General features: G+C 41.0%; 2 protein-coding genes across 7 annotated transcripts in view; both read right to left on the bottom strand.

Moving 5' to 3' along the window:
* The window catches only part of fndc3ba (fibronectin type III domain containing 3Ba), a 101,234-nt gene extending 90,743 nt beyond the window's left edge, over window positions 1-10,491 (bottom strand). The window contains exons 1-2 of one of the 3 annotated variants that reach the window (XM_027008532.3): window positions 10,336-10,491; window positions 3,222-3,325 (exon numbers count right to left, since the gene is read on the bottom strand). The gene's annotated coding sequence lies outside the window, so the exon portion shown is untranslated. The remainder of the gene's footprint in view (window positions 1-3,221; window positions 3,326-10,335) is intronic. The other 2 variants (XM_081700492.1, XM_027008531.3) reach the window with 2 other exon arrangements.
* A 4,923-nt stretch (window positions 10,492-15,414) lies between these two features.
* ppp2r3a (protein phosphatase 2, regulatory subunit B'', alpha) overlaps window positions 15,415-21,364 on the bottom strand; it is an 84,828-nt gene continuing 78,878 nt past the window's right edge. For all 4 annotated transcript variants that reach the window (XM_027008600.3, XM_027008601.3, XM_027008602.3 and 1 more), the window contains 7 exons: window positions 20,902-21,058; window positions 20,299-20,347; window positions 20,127-20,216; window positions 19,568-19,743; window positions 19,012-19,130; window positions 18,597-18,703; window positions 15,415-18,390 (listed from right to left, as the gene is read on the bottom strand). In XM_027008600.3, the coding sequence (XP_026864401.2) occupies window positions 18,294-18,390; window positions 18,597-18,703; window positions 19,012-19,130; window positions 19,568-19,743; window positions 20,127-20,216; window positions 20,299-20,347; window positions 20,902-21,058 (795 nt within the window). In that variant the 3' untranslated portion in view covers window positions 15,415-18,293. The remainder of the gene's footprint in view (window positions 18,391-18,596; window positions 18,704-19,011; window positions 19,131-19,567; window positions 19,744-20,126; window positions 20,217-20,298; window positions 20,348-20,901; window positions 21,059-21,364) is intronic.

Raw genomic sequence — 21,364 nt, 5'->3', positions numbered from 1 at the left:
AGGAGGGCAGAGAAAATTTCAGATTTATTTATTTGACATTTGCAAAGTTTTGGATTCCCAGCCCCATTTCTGAATGAAAACAGTGCTGCCCAGCCAAGTTTAAAGTTTGGAGCCATTTCCCAAAGCTCAGCGAAAAAACACCAGGGATGAAAGAAGAGTGGAATAAAAGTACAGAAGGAAAGAGCACTCCAAAAGTCCCTTTGGGATGGCAAGACCCAAGAGAACTCAGAGGAACACTCTGGAGAGAAGAACGCTCAGGCAATAAAGTGTCTGAGGGATGAGTCCAAATACTCAGCCCACTTTTCACAGTAGCTACAGCACAGGAAACAGAGAGAGAGAGAAAAGGACAGTGAGAGAGGGAGGGAGCGGAAGGGAGGAAGAGAGAGAGTGAGGGAGAAAGGGTGGAGGGGGGAAAGCTTCTCATCTCAGCATGTGGCCAGGACTGGGCTGAGGGCCAGATGGCAGTAAAAAGCAGCAGAGTGGCTGAGCAGCGTGCGAGTGCCACGTAGCTGATCCTGCAAGCAGAGAGCAGAGCAGCCCACCAGCTCTACTTTCCCCACACACTGCCAGTTAGCAACACAGGACAGCTCCCACAGTCTAAAGGCATTCTGAGGTTCCACACGGCACAATCCCGACTCATTCAAAACTCCTTTTCTAAAACCACCACTGTCTGTTTCATATACATCTTTAAAGAGTTTTCTGCAACTGATACCACTTTTCCAGCAAGATGTCGGTACTGACGTTGGAGCTGGTTGCGGTTCTTGTGAACTAGCAAACCTTTTAAAGAACAGACCCACATTTCCAGTGGTTTGTAAGCCCAACAATTACATATCTGGATGAGTTCATTCCCTAATACATTTACGTATCTGGATGGGTTCATTCCCTGTGAGGGCATATCTAACTGTCTCTGAAAACCTTGACTCGGACCACTGGTGATTCATTGCTGCTGTTTTTGCTGTGGCTCTTGTGTTTTTGGTTGTAAATCACTGAAAAGTGATTTTACAGCAATTTTTACAAATTTACATGGTGACATCAGATTCCACCCTTCAGCCATTTGCGTCACAGGTTCATTGGTTCTAAGAAACTTTGTTATTTTTGGCAGTGGAAAAGCGTAGAATCACTCAAGAATGGCACCAGCACTGTCACCATGCCAGTGGAAAAGTGCTATCAGTGGAATTAGCACTATCGCAAATAGCACAAAGGCTTTGAATATCCATGAATATTTCTCTACTGGAGGTAAAAATGAAATATTCAGAAATTCAGATTTAAAAAAATAAAAAAATAAAAAAATAAAATAAAATCAGAGATTCACTGTTTATAGCTGCAATATTATCTTGCATCTTTTGTATACCATTTTTGTTGTCTGATTAGAATTTTATATTTGCCCAAACAACTAAGTGGAATTCTACATGTACAGTATGAATTTATGATGCAATAGCATAGTCCATTTTCTACAATTACCTGTCACTGTGCATCCTGCCTGACGCGCGCACACACACACACGCGCGCCCCGCTCCCAGTCAACTGATTATTAACCATGTGCACCTATGCCTAGTTTGTTTCTTTAATTTCTCTCCTTATTTCAAGCCCACAGGTACACTCATCCAGTACTGTGCATCGCTTGCCTCCTGCGTTCAGCGAGACGCCCCAAGGACTGCTGCTGTTTTGCTGAGCCTTAGCACAGGCAGTTAGCTTTGTTTTATTATATTCAGCCAGCTCGCCATTGCACTCTTTGTCAATTCCTTCATCCTGCTATAGAAAATAGCAGCATTTGTTTCCTGTATTCGGATCTTGCTCCCCCTCTGCCGATGTCACATTATGAATGCATTGGCAGACGAAATGTATTGCAGTTAAAAGAAGCTTCTGAATACCAAACTTAGATTTGATCAGCAACTTAGAAAATGAATAACCTACGCATTCAAAATGTTGAGTGTAGCCCTTGGAGCTATGCAGCTTTAGTGCAGTCCAGAGTCCCTGTGATTACGGAGGGCAGGCAGTTTGCAGACGCTGCTCTGCAGGGAGCTCACCACTGAGTGAACTGCTGCAATACACTTTGGAGCCAGGTGGTCTTGATGTGATGGAAACTCATTTGACACAAACAGGAAAATGCTGAGCTGGAAAGCCCTGCAGCAGCACCATGGTAGCCTGTGCTCCATTCCTTCTGCGGCAACATGGCAGCCTGTGCACCACTGAAACAGAGAACAGGAAAAGCCACTGCGACTTCTGCACTCCAGGTGTGAGTGCTTAACCTGCATTTGAGAGGCAGGAGAGGAAACAGGCTTGCTCCTAAAAGTGCAAGAAACATACACACACACTCACATCATCACCACCTACAATACAATGCACGTGCACCAACTACCCCACACAAGCATGCACTCACACACCTTCTCCTGAAGAGTGTCGGCTTCAGTAAATGAACAGTATGCATATGTGCATGTGTGCACTAAAACAGTTTTAATAGGGTGACAATAAGCTAGTAATTCTCCTGCCTGATTCTGATTCAGCTTGGCCTAATAGTTTGAAAAATCTCATAACCAGCTGTCAGTGAGGTCATCAGAGGGGAAAGACTGTACTGTGGTTAATAAAAGTAAAGGCTGGGGTAGACCTGAGAGGACAGAGAGGGGATCTGGATGGCTCTCCACCGAGGACAGCCAACATGGGCAGAAATACTTCCCCCATTAACAATTCATTCATTCATTCATTCATTCTTTAGGAGCTCCTTATACACAGCAGAATAAACAACAATCTCCATGGAAACAGATACAGGTAGGAACCAGAGAAAAGAGCCAGGCTGTTCCAAACATGCGGGCCTTGCCAATGCGGGAGTTCAGGAGAAAATGAGCATCTTTTGCAACTATTTAAAGCACAAAAATAGCCACACTGAAAGCAAAGAAACACCCACAGTAAATCGCTGATGAGGGCCTCAAAAGCCCACAGGTGTGGATCATCTGGAGAACTTTTACAGTCTGTTCTAATAAGGTTTCAAGTGGAGACTCTGTTAAACATGGACATGGGGTAGGCGGTGAGATTAATGAGGACAGTGTGCCCTGAGCGAGACCACAGTGAGGATCAGCAGAAATTTCCTTTCTCACTCCATGCAGCGAATGAGCAAGCTTTCATCCAATAGTCCCATGCTTAAGAGACATAAGCAAACAACAATCAATCACAATCCAACAGTGACTATTATTTTCCCCAGTTTGTCAAAGGACAAAAATACGCACAAGAAATTCAGGGTCCCATCCCACATCCTCCTTTTCCTCTTATTACCAGGTTACCAGGGCCGGAGCAGGGTGGGGGTTAGGAGGTCAGGGCACGCGTGCGCAAGCTAGTGAGAGAACAAAAAAGAGAGTTGTCAAGAAGTTGAGTCCCACATGGACAGTTACTCAGTTGAAACAAAAATGCCCATTTTCTCCTCACTGCACACAGGCCCTTTAAGATAGCCCCGCCTCCCCGGGTCATCTGGTGGAAAGATCGGGCACCACCAAAAACACGAGCTGCCTTAGTACATGTGCACCAGTAGCATGCGCACGAGCGCCGGCAGTGACCCTGAGAAGGCCAGAGACCCCGCAACCACTCCTGCAGATCATGTGGAGGCCCAGTCGGCCGACAAGCTGCAGGCCCAGATGTCTCCATCCACCACGGCCTCCACAATAGGGCACGTCTGCCCCAGACACCTACCAAGCTGTTGGCCACTGACACTCTTACCAGCCTACCATCGAACAAAGTAAATAAAAAGGTACACATCACCTGCAGCCTTTTGTAAGACCATGAATTTTAAAACATAAAATAAAGGTGTTACTCCAGCTATCATACCAGTGAAGGGAGATGAGATGAGAAGCAGATGCCCAGAGCACCACACAGCCATCTGCTTCCCACAACATTTCACTCTTAAAGTGAAGAGTGGTGATGGTGAAGAGTGAAATAGTGGGGAATAATCAGCCACATCATTCAACCCTCAAAAACGGAGGGCCTCAGCAGCCCAGATGCAAATAACATTTTTCCATTTATTTCACACTGGTTAGAGTCACTAGCTACTATTCAAGCTTTATCTGGCTCTCTATAGAAATGTAACATTCACAACACACTGTGTCCCAGGCTTCAAGCCACCTGAAATTCTAGGCCACCTGAAATTCAAATTCATTCACATATGGGTTGAGGTAAATAAACAAACCTCAATACCTACATGAATACAAGTTCAGGGAGCTTTGTTGTAGTTACCTCACTGCTGTTGGGCAGCTCATATGAAACCAGAATTGTTTCCTGAATAAAGATAACAGAGATGTGCGAACAAGCTGTTATAGTACGTGAACCAACAGATCATTTCCAGATAGTCTTCTCTACAGGTCAGCTCTGGGGAAAACCATGCTGAAGATTTTTAACCCACAATTATTTTCTGCTCAATTTCAGGACATGTAATCCATGTTTAGAAGGTCAGAATGCATGTTTCGATATTCTGTTTGTCTCTTTCACGCTCAACTCAGGTACATACAAGTTTCATCAAACTGTCATTCAACATTCTAAACATAGGTTATCAGTAATATTACTATAAAGTTTTTAAATCAGTAGTAGTAGTAGTAGTTGTTGTTGTTAATAGTATTTTATTTAGAAATATTACTGATAAATACTATAATATTTTAAAAAGTGTAATATGCCACTTTGTTCCATAAAGTGTTAGCTTAAATGTAATGCAGCAATTGATGTTTTAATTCAGCACTGATCATAAAGCAACACATTTTACACACCTACACATTGCACTGCCGATCAGAACCCAGCATGAATCAAAATTAAGATTTACCAACACAAGCAGTGAGCTAATGAAACAAGGTGCATCACAACCAACAGACAACACAAGAAAAAAACTGAGAAGAACAATACTCGTCTTCTCAGTAAAATCCCATCTAAATCGCACCACAGTAGCACAGCCTAGAGAAGCTGTGTTTCAGTGTGGATGGGCCCTGCAGTGGGCGTGGGGCCCGGAGCCCTGCCACAGAAAGGAAAGTAGCACTGCACTCCATGGTACTACTCCATGGTGGAGCAGAGGTAGAGTCAAGGCTGGTACGCTGAAGAACACCATGGCACATTGAAGAGAAGTGCTGAGGAGGGCTGTGGTGTGCTATGGAGTGTTGAAGAGTGATGAGGAGTGCTGTGGAGTGATGAGGAGTGCTGTGGAGCGATGGAAAGTGATGTGGAGCAATTGTAGAGGTGCAGTGACTGCCTTGCTTAAGACTTCCCTGCTCCAAACGGGCAGTGGCATCTTGTGCAAAGACTTAGAAAAGGAAAGGAACCTAAACAGGGAAGGGACAGTATGGGATTTCAACACTCACCAAAATGACAATTTACCTATTATCACAATATTGGAATTGGAAGCATTTTCTTCACAGAAGCTTTTTTTCCTACCTGGTACTTAACCATCTTCCCCTCAGTAGATTTTTAAAACAACAAAATACGCCCACACTTCAGACTTTATCTTCTTAGACAAGCAAAGCGACTTTTCATGGGCTTCGTCCCCCATGGCTTCCCAGATGAGGTCAAGGCAGTGTGCTATCACCTCCCTGCACCACAGCTATCGCAAAATAGCAAGTTACCCAATACACGCTGCATATTTGGTCTGTATTGTGCCGTCATGTGCTTGATAAGGAGACTGCAGCAGTAGGTTATATACTTCCACAACACCACTTTAAAACTAGACATTTTTAAACTCTACAATGGTATAAGGATTGGGTTTTATACTGCAATGCTATACATTCAAATGAGTAACTGTCCCAACCCTCAAGAGAAACAAAATTCTTACTAATAAGGCGTCCTACTAAGAAGGCTTTAGAGTTTTCTAGATATGCAAGTTTAGGTATGTAAAAGCCGTGTCGCAGGCTGTGCGCTTAGTGCTCCACTTCCTGGCTGCCATTCCCACCACCTCCAGAGCAGACCTTAAAGTGCTAAACTCTCAGTGACATTGGCCAGAAAAAACTCACCAGGCTTCACCCATCTCAGCTGAGAGAATGCACACAACCATCCTCACCCCTACACACACACGTCAAATGGACAAATTCCTCGTCCTCAATTAGGCCTCCAGATTTCATGTAGTGGGTAGGGGAAAGGGAGTGAGTGAGTAAGAGCAACGGGGGGAGGGGGGGGGGTTGTGTGTAAATGTTAGTGTGTATGAGAGTGATGTTTAGGAGAAAGAAGTAGGAAGGTTGGCAGAGGGGGTTCTGTGTAAAGGAAAACAGGAAGTACGAAACAAGAGCTGCTACAAAGCTCTTAATATTCATGGGGCCATTACTGATTGTATGGAAGAGGCTTTGACAGCAGGAGGTCTGGTAGTGCCTGCAAGCATCTGAGGAGAGCAGCGTGAAGTTTCTGAGAGCTCCGGGAGCCCAGGGTGAGCTAGGGTTGAAGCAGACAATAAAACCCTGCACCAAAATAAACACTTCCTCTGTAGCCAGAATGGTCCTTCTGGCTCTCTCCCTGCACACACATTCCTGCCTCCTGGGCTAAAACTGGTCACTGCACCAGCAAATAAAAGCACCATTAATGTGCTGTAGTTTCCAACGGCTGGCCAGCCAGTGCTGCCTCCGCACTCAGAATGCTAATGTGAGCACGAACGTGTTCCCAAGGCCACCTGACCAAACAACGCCATAGTTGTCCCCGTCTGTTTTCATCTAATTTGCCTGAAGGACATCCAGGCAGGGCAGAATGACTGAACACATCTGTTTCATCAGCATTTTGAACTGGGCCCACCAGGCTGTGTCCAGCCTAAGAGCTCAGAGTACTTACTGGAAAGCCTTTTTAGCTTCAGTGCAATGAGAAATGTCACTGTGTGATAGGAAAGAAAAAGTTGAAAGGCATCTTTTATCTGCCTCTGAATCAAAAAAAAAAAAAAAAAAAAAAAAAAAATCAAAGACAAGATGAGCAGGAATTCAGAAAACACAAGAGCTCTGTTGCAAGCAAACACACAGCACCCAGACATGACACTGGCAGCCTAGACAACACCATCTGGAGAAAGGTGTGAGCAGCAAACCGATGGAAAGCAGTAGGTTCCTCAGCCTGACATCTCTAAAAAGGATATGCTAACGCTTGTAACAAAGAATGGAATCCAGAAGAAACTGAGCACATCGCACAAGAAGAGTGAGTTGGCAGAAAGTGAGATGTGAGGAGCTGCTCTAACATACTGCATTGCTTTAAGAAAGCACTGCAGTGTGGAATTGGCTGGGAGCTGTTGCTGAACTCGCAGGCAGTGGGAGCCTGAATCACAGCCCAGCTGACTGCCACATCATCTCTGCACACATAGCACACAAGCCCTGACTAGCTAAAGCAAAAACACACTAACCAAACAGATCTCATCCCAGCCCCCTTTCCGCAATCTTTGCACTGGTCAGGTTCCACACACCCCCGCTCCCCAAACCCACAAATGGGGTCAAGGCAGAGTAGTGGACTTGAAAGTCAACAGATAAGAGAGAAGGAAAGAGGTAAGGTGGGTTAGCAACAGCCTGCCTCCCATAAACAGACTGTCTGAATGCAGCTGCTGGGACCTGTTGCATTCCCATAATTGTAGGGTTTTAAAAGAGATGCAGCCTTTGGTGCAGTGCTGGGTTACTGTGATCATGGGGCCAGTGCGACTAGGTAATGTTAGTAGAGATGACTGATCCAATCTCTCCATTCCAAACTCCTAAGCCACTAGAACACTGCACTATTTTTGTCAAGTAAGAGATCTGATTCAGGCCATTATCACTCCATTACATATTACTGTGTTCAGCCCATATGACTTCATTATTCATTTGTTGTCCATGCGCTTTGTGGTCCACACACAGATTTGCTGATTTTTTTTTCCCTGGTGCAGGGTTTTAAAGTGCTTTAGACTGAAAGAGTAAGTGAAAACTGATCAGCTTCCATGTATCATGTAGGATTGTCTCAGATCAAAGTTTCTAGTTTCCCAACAATTTCGCATATTTAAAAAAAAAAAGCATTTAATTCAATATTTGTGCAGCAGTTTCCACAGGAGACATTGTTCCAAAGCAGCTTTAGAGAAATCCAAATCCCTTTGATGTCAGTAAAATAACTTTTGCTTGTTAAATGCACTTGTTCATGTTCAGTTCTGTGCATCAGCTGGTGAGAGGAAGAGTCTGAAAGAAAGTGGCCTCTCCGCTGCAATTAGCAATAATGACTGCTGATCTTATCATCCAGAGTGACGTTACATCAGCCCACATCAAAGCACCAGGCTGCTGGCTGGCCTGGAAATTAATGAAGAGGAGGGGCCAACAAAGTGATAGGGGGAGGGGGGCACGCGTGTGCGCGTGTGTGTGTGTGTGTGTGTGTTTGCGGTTCCCACAAGAGAAGACCTCCATGTCAGCAGGACCAAACAGTGCATTATGCTACAGAGATGAACCTTTAGCCAGTATTCTGTTTGCAGACTTGAGCCCAGGCACCCATCACCATTACAGAATTCAGGAAGCATTCCAGGATTCCCCTTATTGTGACAAGTGTGAAAAGGGTCTAAATGTATTTTAAGTGCAAATTAACAACATCCTATCCCTTGAATAATAATGTGGTGCTAAAGATGAATTAGGTTTTATTGATATCAATAAATTATTATTGAATAAATTAACACTGAATAGTGGAATACTGGATGGGTGTGAGATTTGGGTAGGTCATTTGTTGATCATTAGTCAATTGATTTTTAATGTGTTTCACAAAGCCATTAAAACAGCTTTTTGAAATAGTGACTTATCAGCAATGTTTGCTGTCTTTTAAATAGTGCAAACAGTATTACCACCTCAAAGTTATATTTGATATAATTATATAGGACATTGTGTCAGTCCAGATCAAGACTGAAGCAGGCTGTGCAGTGCACCACATCTTACCGTAGATAAATGATTGATAATATTAACTGTTTATGGTCCATCTTTTAAATTTTATTCAATTTTGCTCTCATTTTATGGCATACATGAGTGTGGTGAGGATTTGATAGGCACACACCTAACAGACAATGTCGACTCAATTTTTTTTGTACTACATGGAAAAATTTGGCAACTTCAACAAGCACAACTTGGTTAATCAATGAAACCAGTTGATTGGGGTGGTTCATACAGCAGCATTAAACAAGTGCTACAGAATCATATCAAACATGCCATGGCAATAAATCAAGGTACACAATACTTTTAATTTTTATTCTAAAAACACACAAAAAACTTTTCTTAGGAATGTAAATCTTATGTCATATGTTAGTGTCAGATTTCTTGTCTTTCAGATTGCTTTGTCTCCACCGAGCCCTCTAGATCCAGGTAAAAATCTCTCATGTGACATGCCTACCTATGAATAAAGGACTTTGGAGCTTAGGGTGCATAAAAGCAAATAAAATGCTGCCCATATGTTACATCTTATATAACCCCTTGATTATATTTAGATTTGTCTCTTTTATACGATCAATTACTGCCTAAAGCCCATCAATAACAACACCGTGAAGTGCTGAAGTAAAACAGTTGGGTTGTTAATTTATCAAAAACACTTGATTATATTAAAGACGTCCGTTAGCAGGCTTTCCCTGCTAGCAGACACGGTGATCTACGCAGCAGCGGTGAAACAGGCTCTCTGGAATACCAGGGCATGATGGAGTTCACTACCTTCGCCTTTATCCGGCTCCTGGCATGCAGCCATCCACATCATCATTTGACTATCAAACACTTTTGTATATCTTTATCATTAAAAAAAAAAAAAAAACTATCAGTGGAAAAAATACTCTTAAATCTTTGTCTTATCGGGTCACTGCAGAACTGCAAATTCCATTCAGTTCCAATATTATTGGAAGGGTTCGCGTGAAGCGCTTCCATCACCGTAAAAGTTACGCAAAATGTTTGAACTCCTTAGCAAAACACCGCACTTCAGCCTAAAAGACAGTACAAAATAAAAAAAATTTAAAAATTTAGAACGTTATAGTTATGGTTTCTTTATTTATTATTTCTAAACGGTTGTTACTGTTCTAAAATCAATTACGCATTTAAGTTTCAGACAACGGCAAAACCTTAAACTCCATCCTCCAAACCACAAACTCCAGCACTCACGCAAGAAGCGCGTTTGGTTGTGAATCGCAAGGCGAATCAACATTGCACATGTCCACAGAAAAACACTGATATATCCATGTCTGGAGCGCCTTCGCTCCTCTGAAAGAAAGTTTCCACTTCTGCCCGAAGCAACGTTTTCCCCTCACTCCCGTTCTCCGGCTAACGCGCTCCAGACGTTTAAAAAAATCACTTTTCCGTTATGAACGACAACATTTTACGGGAGCCTATTTTGCACGGCACGTACTACGGCATACAGGCAGTAATAAAACAACACTTCACTCACCTCGTTGCAATTAAATGATCTTCAAAGAACCTCCAGAACTCCACTTTTACCCCAGACAGAACTTTGGCAATCCCCAGACAGCCTGCCTACAACTGCCCACTCCGAGGGAGAATCCGCCGCCATGGCAATGATGTCTCGGAGCGTAAGTGAGCGCAGATCCTGCCCACTTTTACCGTAACAAGCAAAGTACGAGATCGCATGGAAAATGACAAATCTATGGATTCAGTGGGACAGAAATTGTGGTAACGTTGTGCCTTACTGAGGGCGCACTGATTTAACTATGAAGTTACTTCAAAGGTCATTCGAACAGATATCCGGTTTTGTATGGACCTGACGTGAAGAAACGCAAACATAGAACAGTGCTTATTATATTTTCATTAGTTTCCAACAGGAAAGGTCTGCTTGGCCGTAGTATTTACAGTGAAATTATAGCCTCAGTCCTGAAGAGGAAACTTATGAGTGAATTAAATCTTCTTTGAACTGAAGGGGTTTCTTTGTGTTTATCATCATAAATTAAATCATCAAAATCATCCAAATTTATTTATATAGTGCAACAGTTATAACAGATGTTGGCACAAAGCAGCTTTACAAATGTTCAAATCCAAGCCCCCAGTGAGCAAGCCAAAGGCAACAGTGGCAAGGAAAAACTCCCTAGAACATGAGGAGGAAACCTCCTCTGGCCGAAATAATTTGGGAAATCCACATAGACCAAGTTTAATCATTTCATTATTAATGTTTCATTTCAATTATGCATCTCTAACAGTGACGAATGTGAAAGGAATAATATAGTTGCATGCATATTACTGTGACATACTGCAGTTTCTATAAGACATATAAAATAATTACTTCTGAGTGATATGGGTCTACCTGAATTATAACTTACATATCTGACATCAGCTATTGTAAAATGCATCCAACCAAAAAGGTGTCCTTGTTCAAAGATATGAAAGTCATAGCAACATTTTGATAAAATCACATCCAAATATTAATTTGGATAGTTCGCTGCCTGTGATCTCTGCAGGCTCCCAGAAGACATTCCTCATCTTGGTCCACGTAAGAGTTCATTCTGGAACGTGTAAGTAGCTCCAAGCATTTGTGGAGTAATCACTGCTTCCTATGGTTTGATCTTTTGTAAGAGAAACAAGATAACACAAAAGCAGTAAGGTCAAGCCTCTATCACACAAATAAATGCATTTATTTGGCTGGTTTTATTATATTTCAAGAAATCCAGATTTGTATAATACAGTCTCCCCCAACACAATTTGTATGAGTCTGAGTACATGATAGATTACTATAAAAACTATTATTCAGTAATTTGTTAGCATTTGTAACCCTCTTGCATGGCAAAATATTCACAGTAATGCATTTTTAGCTAAATTTACTTTGTCATCTAGATATGTAAGCCATTTAGACTGCACTCTGAGCCCGTGTCCTGTCAGTAACTGTATCTATGGGTGCTGACAATAGGCGTCCCCTTCTATAACCTAAATATTAGTGCCCAACTAAGTAAACCGATGTCCTCTTTAATGTCGCCTCTCAAACAGCAGCAGTTAAGGGACTACTGCCATCAAAAGGTCAAAGTGGGGTAGTGCAGCAGACCACACATCCGGGCCTTTTAAAAACCATTACGTTTCTGTCCAATATATAGCCCAGGTATGTACCCATATTTTGAGTACTCAAACCTCACTCAAGGCTTATAGGAATCTGATTCTCCTGTTGAGTGGGAAACGCTTTGAGGTTAGCTCATTGCTTTAAGGTTTAACCATGATTCCTTCATTTGTAACTAGGAGGCCTGTTTTGAGCACTGGAAGAACTGACATTTAGAACAACACAACCCATTGAAACATACAATATGTATGTGGACCAGGTCTTTACATTTAAATGGAGTTTATGGCCTGTTATGGTGGTTTGAGGCAGAGTTAAGACTTCATCTCCTCAACTTCATTTCAAACTGACTTTTATGGCAAGATAAAATATATCTTCCTTTTCTTTTATTTAGTTTCTCTCAATACCGATTAAGGGTGGAAAAGGTTATTCATATAGTTATCCTTCATGTAGTCTTCAGTGTTGAACCTCTGAAAAAAAATGTGTGTATTTAATTTAACTGATGTTAAACATTCTGCAGCTCTGTTGCTCTCTTGGGCAAATTAAGAGAATATTTCACTGCAGAATCAATTCAGGGTGAATTGTGTGTATGATGGAGATTAGCTTGAGTGTGTAATTTTGAGCAGGCATCTCTGAGGTCACCAGTGGGTCCTTGCATGGTGTTACTGATTTCCCATGTTTTTCCTGGCATTTTGCCTGTGCTGTGAAACTCAGCACCATCATTAAATTCCATTGTGGAAAATTAGGCCATCCTGATGACTCTGAGGGCAGGTCACATCTGCGTTTCACTGATGCTGAAACTCACAGAAAGAGCATGTCTCAGAAACTGCTGCAGAAGTTGGAATGTCCGGCTATACATTCTGAAGTGGCGGTAATGCATCACTAATATGCCACAGAAACGCTACTCCTCATTTACTCTTGTCTGGAATGAACAGCACAGTTGCAAATGTGCATCACTGGTATTTAAGCTTTTGTTGATTGAAAGTGGCAGATTAAAGATTGCTGGGATTTACTGTTGTACGAGGAGCTGTGTGTATGTGCTACATCATGTTTGCAGAGAAAGTGTAAGATGAATGGATGTTTCATTGGAGACTGGGAGTGGATGGAGGAATGGGGAATTCTTGTACATACACACACAAACAGATGCATGCCATTAATATGTTCCATAGTATTTGTTAATCATCCCCCATGCCCTCATTTTATCAGTTAGCCATCCTCCCTCTCTCTCCTTTCGTTTACCAGGGCATCACATGTTGTAGAATTTGTCCTCCATCCAGTCTCACTGCCCTGCCCCATGTAGCCCTGACGTAGAAACATCATGTTTCCTGATCCCACATAACACAGCACTACACTATTTAGTGTCCCCCTCTGATGGAATACACCTGATTCAACCTCTTTATCACATTAGGTAATTGCCCTGGCCTGCTGTGTGCTGTATTAGAAGAGGGAATCACCATGCAGTGTTGTGCAGTGGGCTCACCAGTGTTGCAGTTGCACAACTTTAGCTTCCTGTACATGTTTGTGAAGGCTGCATGACTTTCCCAGCTGTCTCTTTCTATGGGCTAACAGGGGATGGGATTTGGCAGGTTTTTCAGAAAGTGAATTTTCCATCTGAACTGGACACACTCAGACAGCTACAACATATGTTTATACTCAACAGTTATGCCAAAGTAATGTGATCTCTGCATGTATGCCAAAGAGAAGGAGGATGGAAAATGATGTTCATTCATCTCACTCTATTTCTCTATCTCTCTCTCACACACATGGACACACATGCACACAAAATATTCCTATTCACAGTTACTAATTACTAAATACACACAATTACTAAAAACAGTAAACAAATGTACAGAAAAAAATATATTTTCCAAATGCTCTCTGGAATGAATATCTGGTATATACTGTAGAGTCTATTCTGTGTAAACAATCATGAACAACACATGCAAACTCATACACATGAGTTGTATACATGCATATTCATGGTGATACTGAAAGCAGCAAATGTCTCCAGAAAGACCATTGTCTGTATGAGTGAACTTAATATGTTGAGCTCCTGCCCAGAATCCTGAAAACAGTTTGGAAAACTTCCTTATTATGATTCTTTGTCTCCACTACATCAGATTTGGGGAATTTGTTGTGGTAAATCATCTGGCTTATGCCTGATAACATTAGACACACATTTTTCTTCTTCGTTTGTTCCTTGCCTGAGGAGATCACTTACATTTACACGATCCAGTTTTTTTTTTAAATGAAAGGGGAATTTTGATCCATTATGACTTCAAAAACTTATTTTCATTTGTTAAAACGTATTTAAATTATTCATTTCACTCTTGACATCGAAACATAAAATAATGTAAGTGCAGACTGTCTTTCAGACACATTGACTGATGTGATTGTTTAGCTTTGGGTTGAAAAAGGATGCTGGGGAGCTGGATAGGTTTGACTTGAGGTAGCGAACTCACCATGGCTTCATGAGAAGAGAAGGCGCCCATCTTGAAAGCAAAAACATTCCTAAAATACCTTTAGAAAACTTTGGTCCAGACACCAAACAAGCAGCACATTTAAATTATTCATTCAGAATGTTCGGAGTCTTCCGATTCCTTTTACAATTGCTTTCACACAGCGTGACATGACTGACAGGTGCATTTGCCGCTTTGCCGTTGATATTAAGAAACACGCAGACAGTGAGAGGGACAGACAGACAGCCAGTGACTCAGAGCAATCAAACAGAAAGCAATCAAACAGAAATATGAAGAGACACATACATGCAGAAATATACACATCCTGGTAGCCAGGATGTAATTTATGTTTTTTTTTTTTCCATTTATGCCTTAATAGTTGTTTATCTCTGATCTCCTGCACTCTTCCTAGGAATGTTGAATGAGTTATTCTCCATAACAACTCATGAAGATACTGAAGCTTTGGAAATGCTAAGTAGTAGTATATTCAGCTGCATATCTAATATTTCTTTCCAAAGTAATGCTGGACAAAACAAATGAGAATTTAAAACCATTGGCTTATATGTGGCTGTGTTTTCTTTGTGGATCATACCTGTCTCTTGTCAGTCTTTGCATGAAACTGATTTTTTTTGGGATGGACAAATTTTTGACTATTATCTTTATTATCTATTATCAAATTTCTGACTGTCTATAATCATCCGTTATCTGTATATGTTGATTGGGTTTATGGATTACTTATTTCGCCTGACATATAGTTATATCATGAGGTCAAAATACACACTTCTCTGCTTTACCGCTGTCCCTTCTTCCACACTTAAAATGTGTGTGTGCCGTTTTGGAGTTGAATGGTGGTATAGATTAAGGGTCTGGATGTTACCACATTAAGGACCTTTTACCTGACAGTTTATTCCTGTGAGCCTTGACTTGCAACACAATAACAAATAAGCTATGTGTATACAAAAATACATCCACCAAACCAATATGACACAGACACAAAGTTGCACAGTAGAAAAGGTTAGGTGTAAATAAACAGATTTTTACATTTTTATTTATTTTAAGAGTTTTTCAAAAGGAAAAAAAAAAAAAACTCATGCGAAACAGTTTGATCAGATTTGATCAGAGCAGGGAGATCCCAGAATCTCCGCTAATCCTTTCTTCTTCTACAAGCAAGACATACCTTAGATCCAAAGAAATACACATGGGAAATTTATATATATAAACTCAAAAAAACAAAAAGAAAAAAACTTGCACACTAACATGTCTAACAGCTCCTGTAGCTGCCATCTATGTGCAGAGGATTGGATTTGCATAGACTTTAATGTGTTAATGACAGCAGTGACCAAGTTAGACACTTTTAATCTCAAGTTTATATTTAAGTATGTGGGTTTATCTTAATATCAAATAATTCGGATAAAAGTATAACACTACAGCAGGTTTATTGCTCTGGTGTCCAAGAAGTGCTACTGATACATTGCTGTCCCATAAAACTGATCCAGTTGATTGTCATCTTACAGTGAATTCATACAGAATTTATAGAGAATTCATAGAGAACTCCTTCATAAAATCATTCCCTCTCAGCTTAATACACATCATTCTAACACTGGCAGTTGTAGTTATATTTGTATATCATAATTTAAAACAGCCCTGCCACTCAGTGGCAGGGCTAAACAATAAAATAAAAGTCTAAACAAAATCAAAGTAATTTACAGTGGCTATAGAAAATCAACATGCTATGGCAAGGTCACACCAGCTCAGCTACAGTATACAGCGCTACTGTGTGTCACTCAGGAAACACAAAAAGAAAAACACTTCACATATATAAATATATTACACTAATTACATTAACGATGGGAACGGTATACACAGTGGGAGAGTGGGGGGAGAGGCTTGCCTGTGAAAAAGAACATTGACACTAGCAGACGCGTGTAGACTTCCTCCCTGGGTTGCGTGAGCATAAGACACCAGAGTGGAGAGTTGATTCACAGTCACTGCACCATAAGCAAGGACCCAGAGCTTGGGCCCAGGATTTGATCAAAGGATTTGGGTGAAGCTGGGGGAGGCAATGCTCTGCCACTCGGCAGGGCCACAGCTCTCAGCCTGAGGCTGTCAGGCAGTGATTTGCATGGGCAAAAGGGCTCCTTATTGAAAATCAAAAACCAAGGCCTTTGGTGAGATTATTTCTCTGAATGTTATAAGTGGATGCAGTAATAATAATAATAATAATAATAATAATGATCATCATCATCATCATCATCAAAATCAGATGCAAGCAGTTAGCCTACTCATTTAGTGGCTTTTAAAAGTTTAAAGGCCAATGGTGTTTGGGGCAATCAGAGCATAGCATCTCACTGGGCGTAGAAAAACACAAATCAAGTATATGAAGGGAAACTACTGTATGAAAGGGCACTTGCTTTTAACAAAAAATAGTAGGGGCAGTCTCTCTGTGCATGCCAGTGACACCAAGCACTTTAATGATAGCAATTCAGACTGGTCAGAAAAGGAGTGGGAAAAGAAGATAATGACCAAAGAATGGCTGACAATGGTCGTGAACATGTGGGTGTGACAAAGCGTTTTCACTGGTTTGAGTAAGCCTGAGAGGGCCCTGGGCTTGGAGGTGCAGAGTGTAAACAAGCTCCCTCATCTGCTGCATAGAGCTTTTATTGAGCTGCTTTAGAAACCACAATAGTTCTGGTGTGAAACATCAGCCAGAGTGTTTACAGTGATGAACCAGATGGTTTGTTGCATGTTTTAAGACCATAAAGGTCCTGTACCCTGCCACTAAGGATAAGAAGCACAGCCTGTCAGCTAGTGTGGGGATGTGATGTGACCTTTGGCACAGATGGTAATACCCAGCTCTGGACATAAGCCTTTCCTATGCAGCAGACAATAGCAAATAAATAACACTTTCACCACTATCTGCATACCTTTATACAGGATTATAAGTGAACAACAGTCTTTCAAAACATTCTCAACATGCTATATTAATATTTCACAAAGGCCTCTCTATAGTGCCCATACACCTCTTATAGTTCTTATGCCTAATCAGAAAAATATGGCTGAGAGAGGCAAGCACAGTAATTCAACCAGTCTCTATTAAACAGTAAAGATTGTCCTGTATCCAAAATATATCACAATTTGAATATGGAAATGTTTAGTGACGTGAAGTTTAGTTTGATGTTTGTAGGAAAAACAAACAAACAACAACAACAACAAAAAAAAAACATCACCATGTTTCTCACTACGGAGTACCTTGGGGAAAATCAACTCAAGTTTTTCCATGCAACACCTCTAGTAACCACTAGGAGATGTAGTACATCACCAATAATATTTCAGCACTGAAGAGCTTTGCTGTGTGTATCTCCAAATAGTTCTCTTCAGTGCAAATGTGCAATATTTAAATAAAAAACATTCACTGTGTTATGTGATGTTATTTGATTTCCACAAAGCTTGTAGTGTCCTACACTGCTGTATTTGTGTTCTGTATATGGGACACTTGTCACACAAAAGCAATATGAAAACACATTTGAAATGCTGCAGGAACATCATTTCACTCACACTAAAACACTTTCTACTGTGTCCTAAGGGTTCACCTAGATTTCATGTCAGTCTTTTTAAAATTGTAGAAGGAACCAGCTGGCAATTTACAATGGGGCCAGGAAGACTCAAAATACTGACAGCCAGGGAGGATAATGAGTTTGTGACTACACTTAAGACATATTGCACATGAAGCCTTATTGGGAGCCCAAAAAAACCTTTACATTTTACAATTACGCACAGGCAGAAAATGTCCATTCTGAACGGTAAAAAAATGTAGTTCCATTTTTTTGGGAGGAGAGAGAGAAAACTGTTTAGGAGGGGAGTGTTTTGCACTCTAGTTGGGAGAGCAGAGGACGGTCACACAGACAGGTCAGAAATAACCAATTTGTCCATTTTATTTCCAATCTCAGAGGGGACTGAAATCTCATCAGTCTCATAATCATCCTCAAAAGACCTGAAACAGCAAGCACACATAGCACATCAGATGACTATTAATTTAGATGAAACTGTGGAGATTAAACACATCAATGAACATACTTACTATATTGATATAACACAAACATAAAGTATGTAAATAAGTAGTAAATAAATATGTGTAGCTAATATGTCTGTGCCAAAACAGACTAGGAAAGGCTGGTTCTATACTGGGGTCATACTCACCCCTCGTGTAGCTGCTCACTGGCTGTTTCCTCAGCAACCAAGATCTCATACTCCTCTGCTGCAAACTTATCCCAGTCTGAGGGTTCAGGACCATCTCCATCCAAATCCTGCAAACCACACACATACACAAACACACATACTCTTCACCTCAAACTCAACTGGTCCAGACAGATACAATGGTTTTACGTGCCATAGCTATAGTAGCATCTCAGCTGTGTTTGTGATGTGTTTGGTTGGTTTGTGTGCTTTGTGCAAAGTTGTAGGCTTTTTGTTATCTAATACGGTTGAATGTGCTGCAGAAGCAAAGAAATCTCACCACCACCACCACGTTTCCATGGCAGCTCACTATAAATGTACATGTCTGAAAATGGTTTGAGTCAGGGGGTCTGTGTAGGAGAAAGACAATGAGTCTTACCTTTTGCACTGCAAATGGATCTCTCTGCTCATGGTCCAGGTACTTCTCCAGGTTGAAGAAAGTGTCAAAAAATATGTGTGTCATCCTGCACCGCTTCAGATCACGAAGCGTGATCTTCCCTGCAAAGACCACAACAAAGGTAGAGGCCACATTATCATCGGGTTGAGAAAACATCATGTGCACTGCAGAGGAGATTTTAAAAACACTGATTAGAACATTTTATGATGGAAAAGGGAGGGGAAACATCAATACAGCAGTATGCTGTGCTGCCCAGTGCCTAATCTTATTACAGCTGGGAATTTACTGGACAGCATTTAACCAAAACACTGTCAGTGCATCAGGAAGATTGGCTAAGAATGTTTCATTTCTTCATTTTCATGGTGTGTTCTACACTTTCTTAATTTTCATGGGAATGGTGTGAATGTGTTTTACACTTTCCATTCTTTTTTTTAGATTCCATACTATAGTTTTCATGAGGATGATCTGTGTCAGTTTACTTTTATCTGATTAGGTGGTGTTGAGACGGACTTGGTAGAAGATGCCCAGCCTTTCTCACCTTGGTACTCTGGTTTGACGAGGTCCAGCATCTGGCAAAGTAGATCTTGAAAGGGCAGTGGTTCAATTCCCATGCCCTCCATTCGCTCACACTGCTCCTCATAGAAGTACTCAAGCTCATACATGGAGAGTACGCCATCCCCATCCAGATCCATACAGCGAAACCAGTACTCCACACTAACACACACATCATAGACATTTTATGGCAAGCTAATTCAAGTTCATCACATCTCTCTATAAAGCTCATTCTGAATCATAAGTGGAATTGTTTTAAATTTAAAAAATCCCTATTAAAAAACTTTTCAGGAGCACGGCTCCCAACACAAGCAAGTTGAGCATCCTTAGCCACCTTTATGCTTAAGTGCTTAAGAGCTAAGCCACTTGTGTAGTCTTAGCAGGTACTGACTCACTTGCCAGATTAACATCCAAATTATCATGCCCACACTGCTATTCGCAGAGTTTGTTGCAGTGTTGCAAGGACCATCACCTTGAGCAAAGTGTTCTGGTAAAAGGAAAGCCCCACCCCCCATAAATGGCTGATATAGTAACAGTGGCGCTACCTGGTAGGATTCTTCTTGTCTTCTTCTGAGATGAGGAACCACACAAACTCAGCATAGCTCATTCTGCCTTCTCTTTGCACAGAGTTTCCCCTGAAACATAAGAGAGGAATTTAGCTCTGTCCAGTACAACCCCACAGACATTACAAAGGACTTTATTTCCCCTCTGTCTTACCGGGTCACAGCCCCTGAGAACAGCCGCTCAATGATCCTGCTAGATGATGCTGCAGGAAGGAAAAAAACATCTCAGAAACTCACTCCCAGAAACAGTCTCATAAGGAACCTGCTCTCAGAACCTGCTCTAATCAGGAACTCAGTCTCAGAAAAAAACCCATCAGAAACTCACTCCCTGAAAAATAACACTTAGAATCTCATTCTAAGAAAAAAATCTGAAAAACATTCAAAAACTGATTCTACTGAAATTAATTCTCAGAAAACTTCACAACAAAGTCAATCTGAGTTAAAAAAAAAACAAAAAAAACAATCAGAAGCTCACTTTCTGAAAAACCCATCAGACTCACTCTATGAAAAATTCATCAGAAACTCATTCTCTGAAAAACTCTTATCTGAAACTCACTCTAAGAAAAAAAAAACCTCATCAAAAACTCACTTTCTAAAAAACTTTAATCAAAAACTCAATCTCAGAAAAAAAATGCATTTAAGACATTTACATCAGAACTCTCATCAGAAATTCACTTACTCTCACTCTCAGAAAAACTCAGTTCTGACTTTGTTATATTCACATTTCAACCTGATTGTAGCTGTTCACTCCACTTACCATGGTCGTTGTACCTAGCCAGATCCTTGGGGTCAATGAAGAGGTCATGGTCAGTGTCCAGCTCCCAGAACTTACAGTAGATAACGTAAAAGTGTTCATAAGAAAAGTAGTCTGTGATCTGATTGATATCATCCTCCTCTTCCAGCAGGGCAAGAGTCTGGCAAAAGAGAGTGCTGTTTTCAAGTAAAGCTATGGGGCATAAAGGAATTCTTCATCCAAATATTTCACATTTTGCATTTTGCTAATGAAAAACTGATAGTTTTCATCCTGAATTAGTAAAAGGTATCATTATTAGCAACATTAGCAATTTAAATTTCTTCAAATGAGTCAGTTGGGTTTTCTTCCATTCTCTGTGTTTTGATATGCTGAGAGAGTACTGCTGAAATGCTGAATGTATACTTTCTGATTTCTGGTGTTCATTGACACAAAATCAGATTATTTGACAACTTCAGGCATTTCGAAA

Source organism: Electrophorus electricus, chromosome 17 (assembly GCF_041902795.1).
Source record: "Electrophorus electricus isolate QZ-2024a chromosome 17, ASM4190279v1, whole genome shotgun sequence".
Lineage (NCBI taxonomy): Eukaryota > Metazoa > Chordata > Actinopteri > Gymnotiformes > Gymnotidae > Electrophorus > Electrophorus electricus.
The sequence above is the reverse complement of the archived record's forward strand: the minus strand, read 5'-3'. Positions and strand labels throughout refer to the sequence as shown.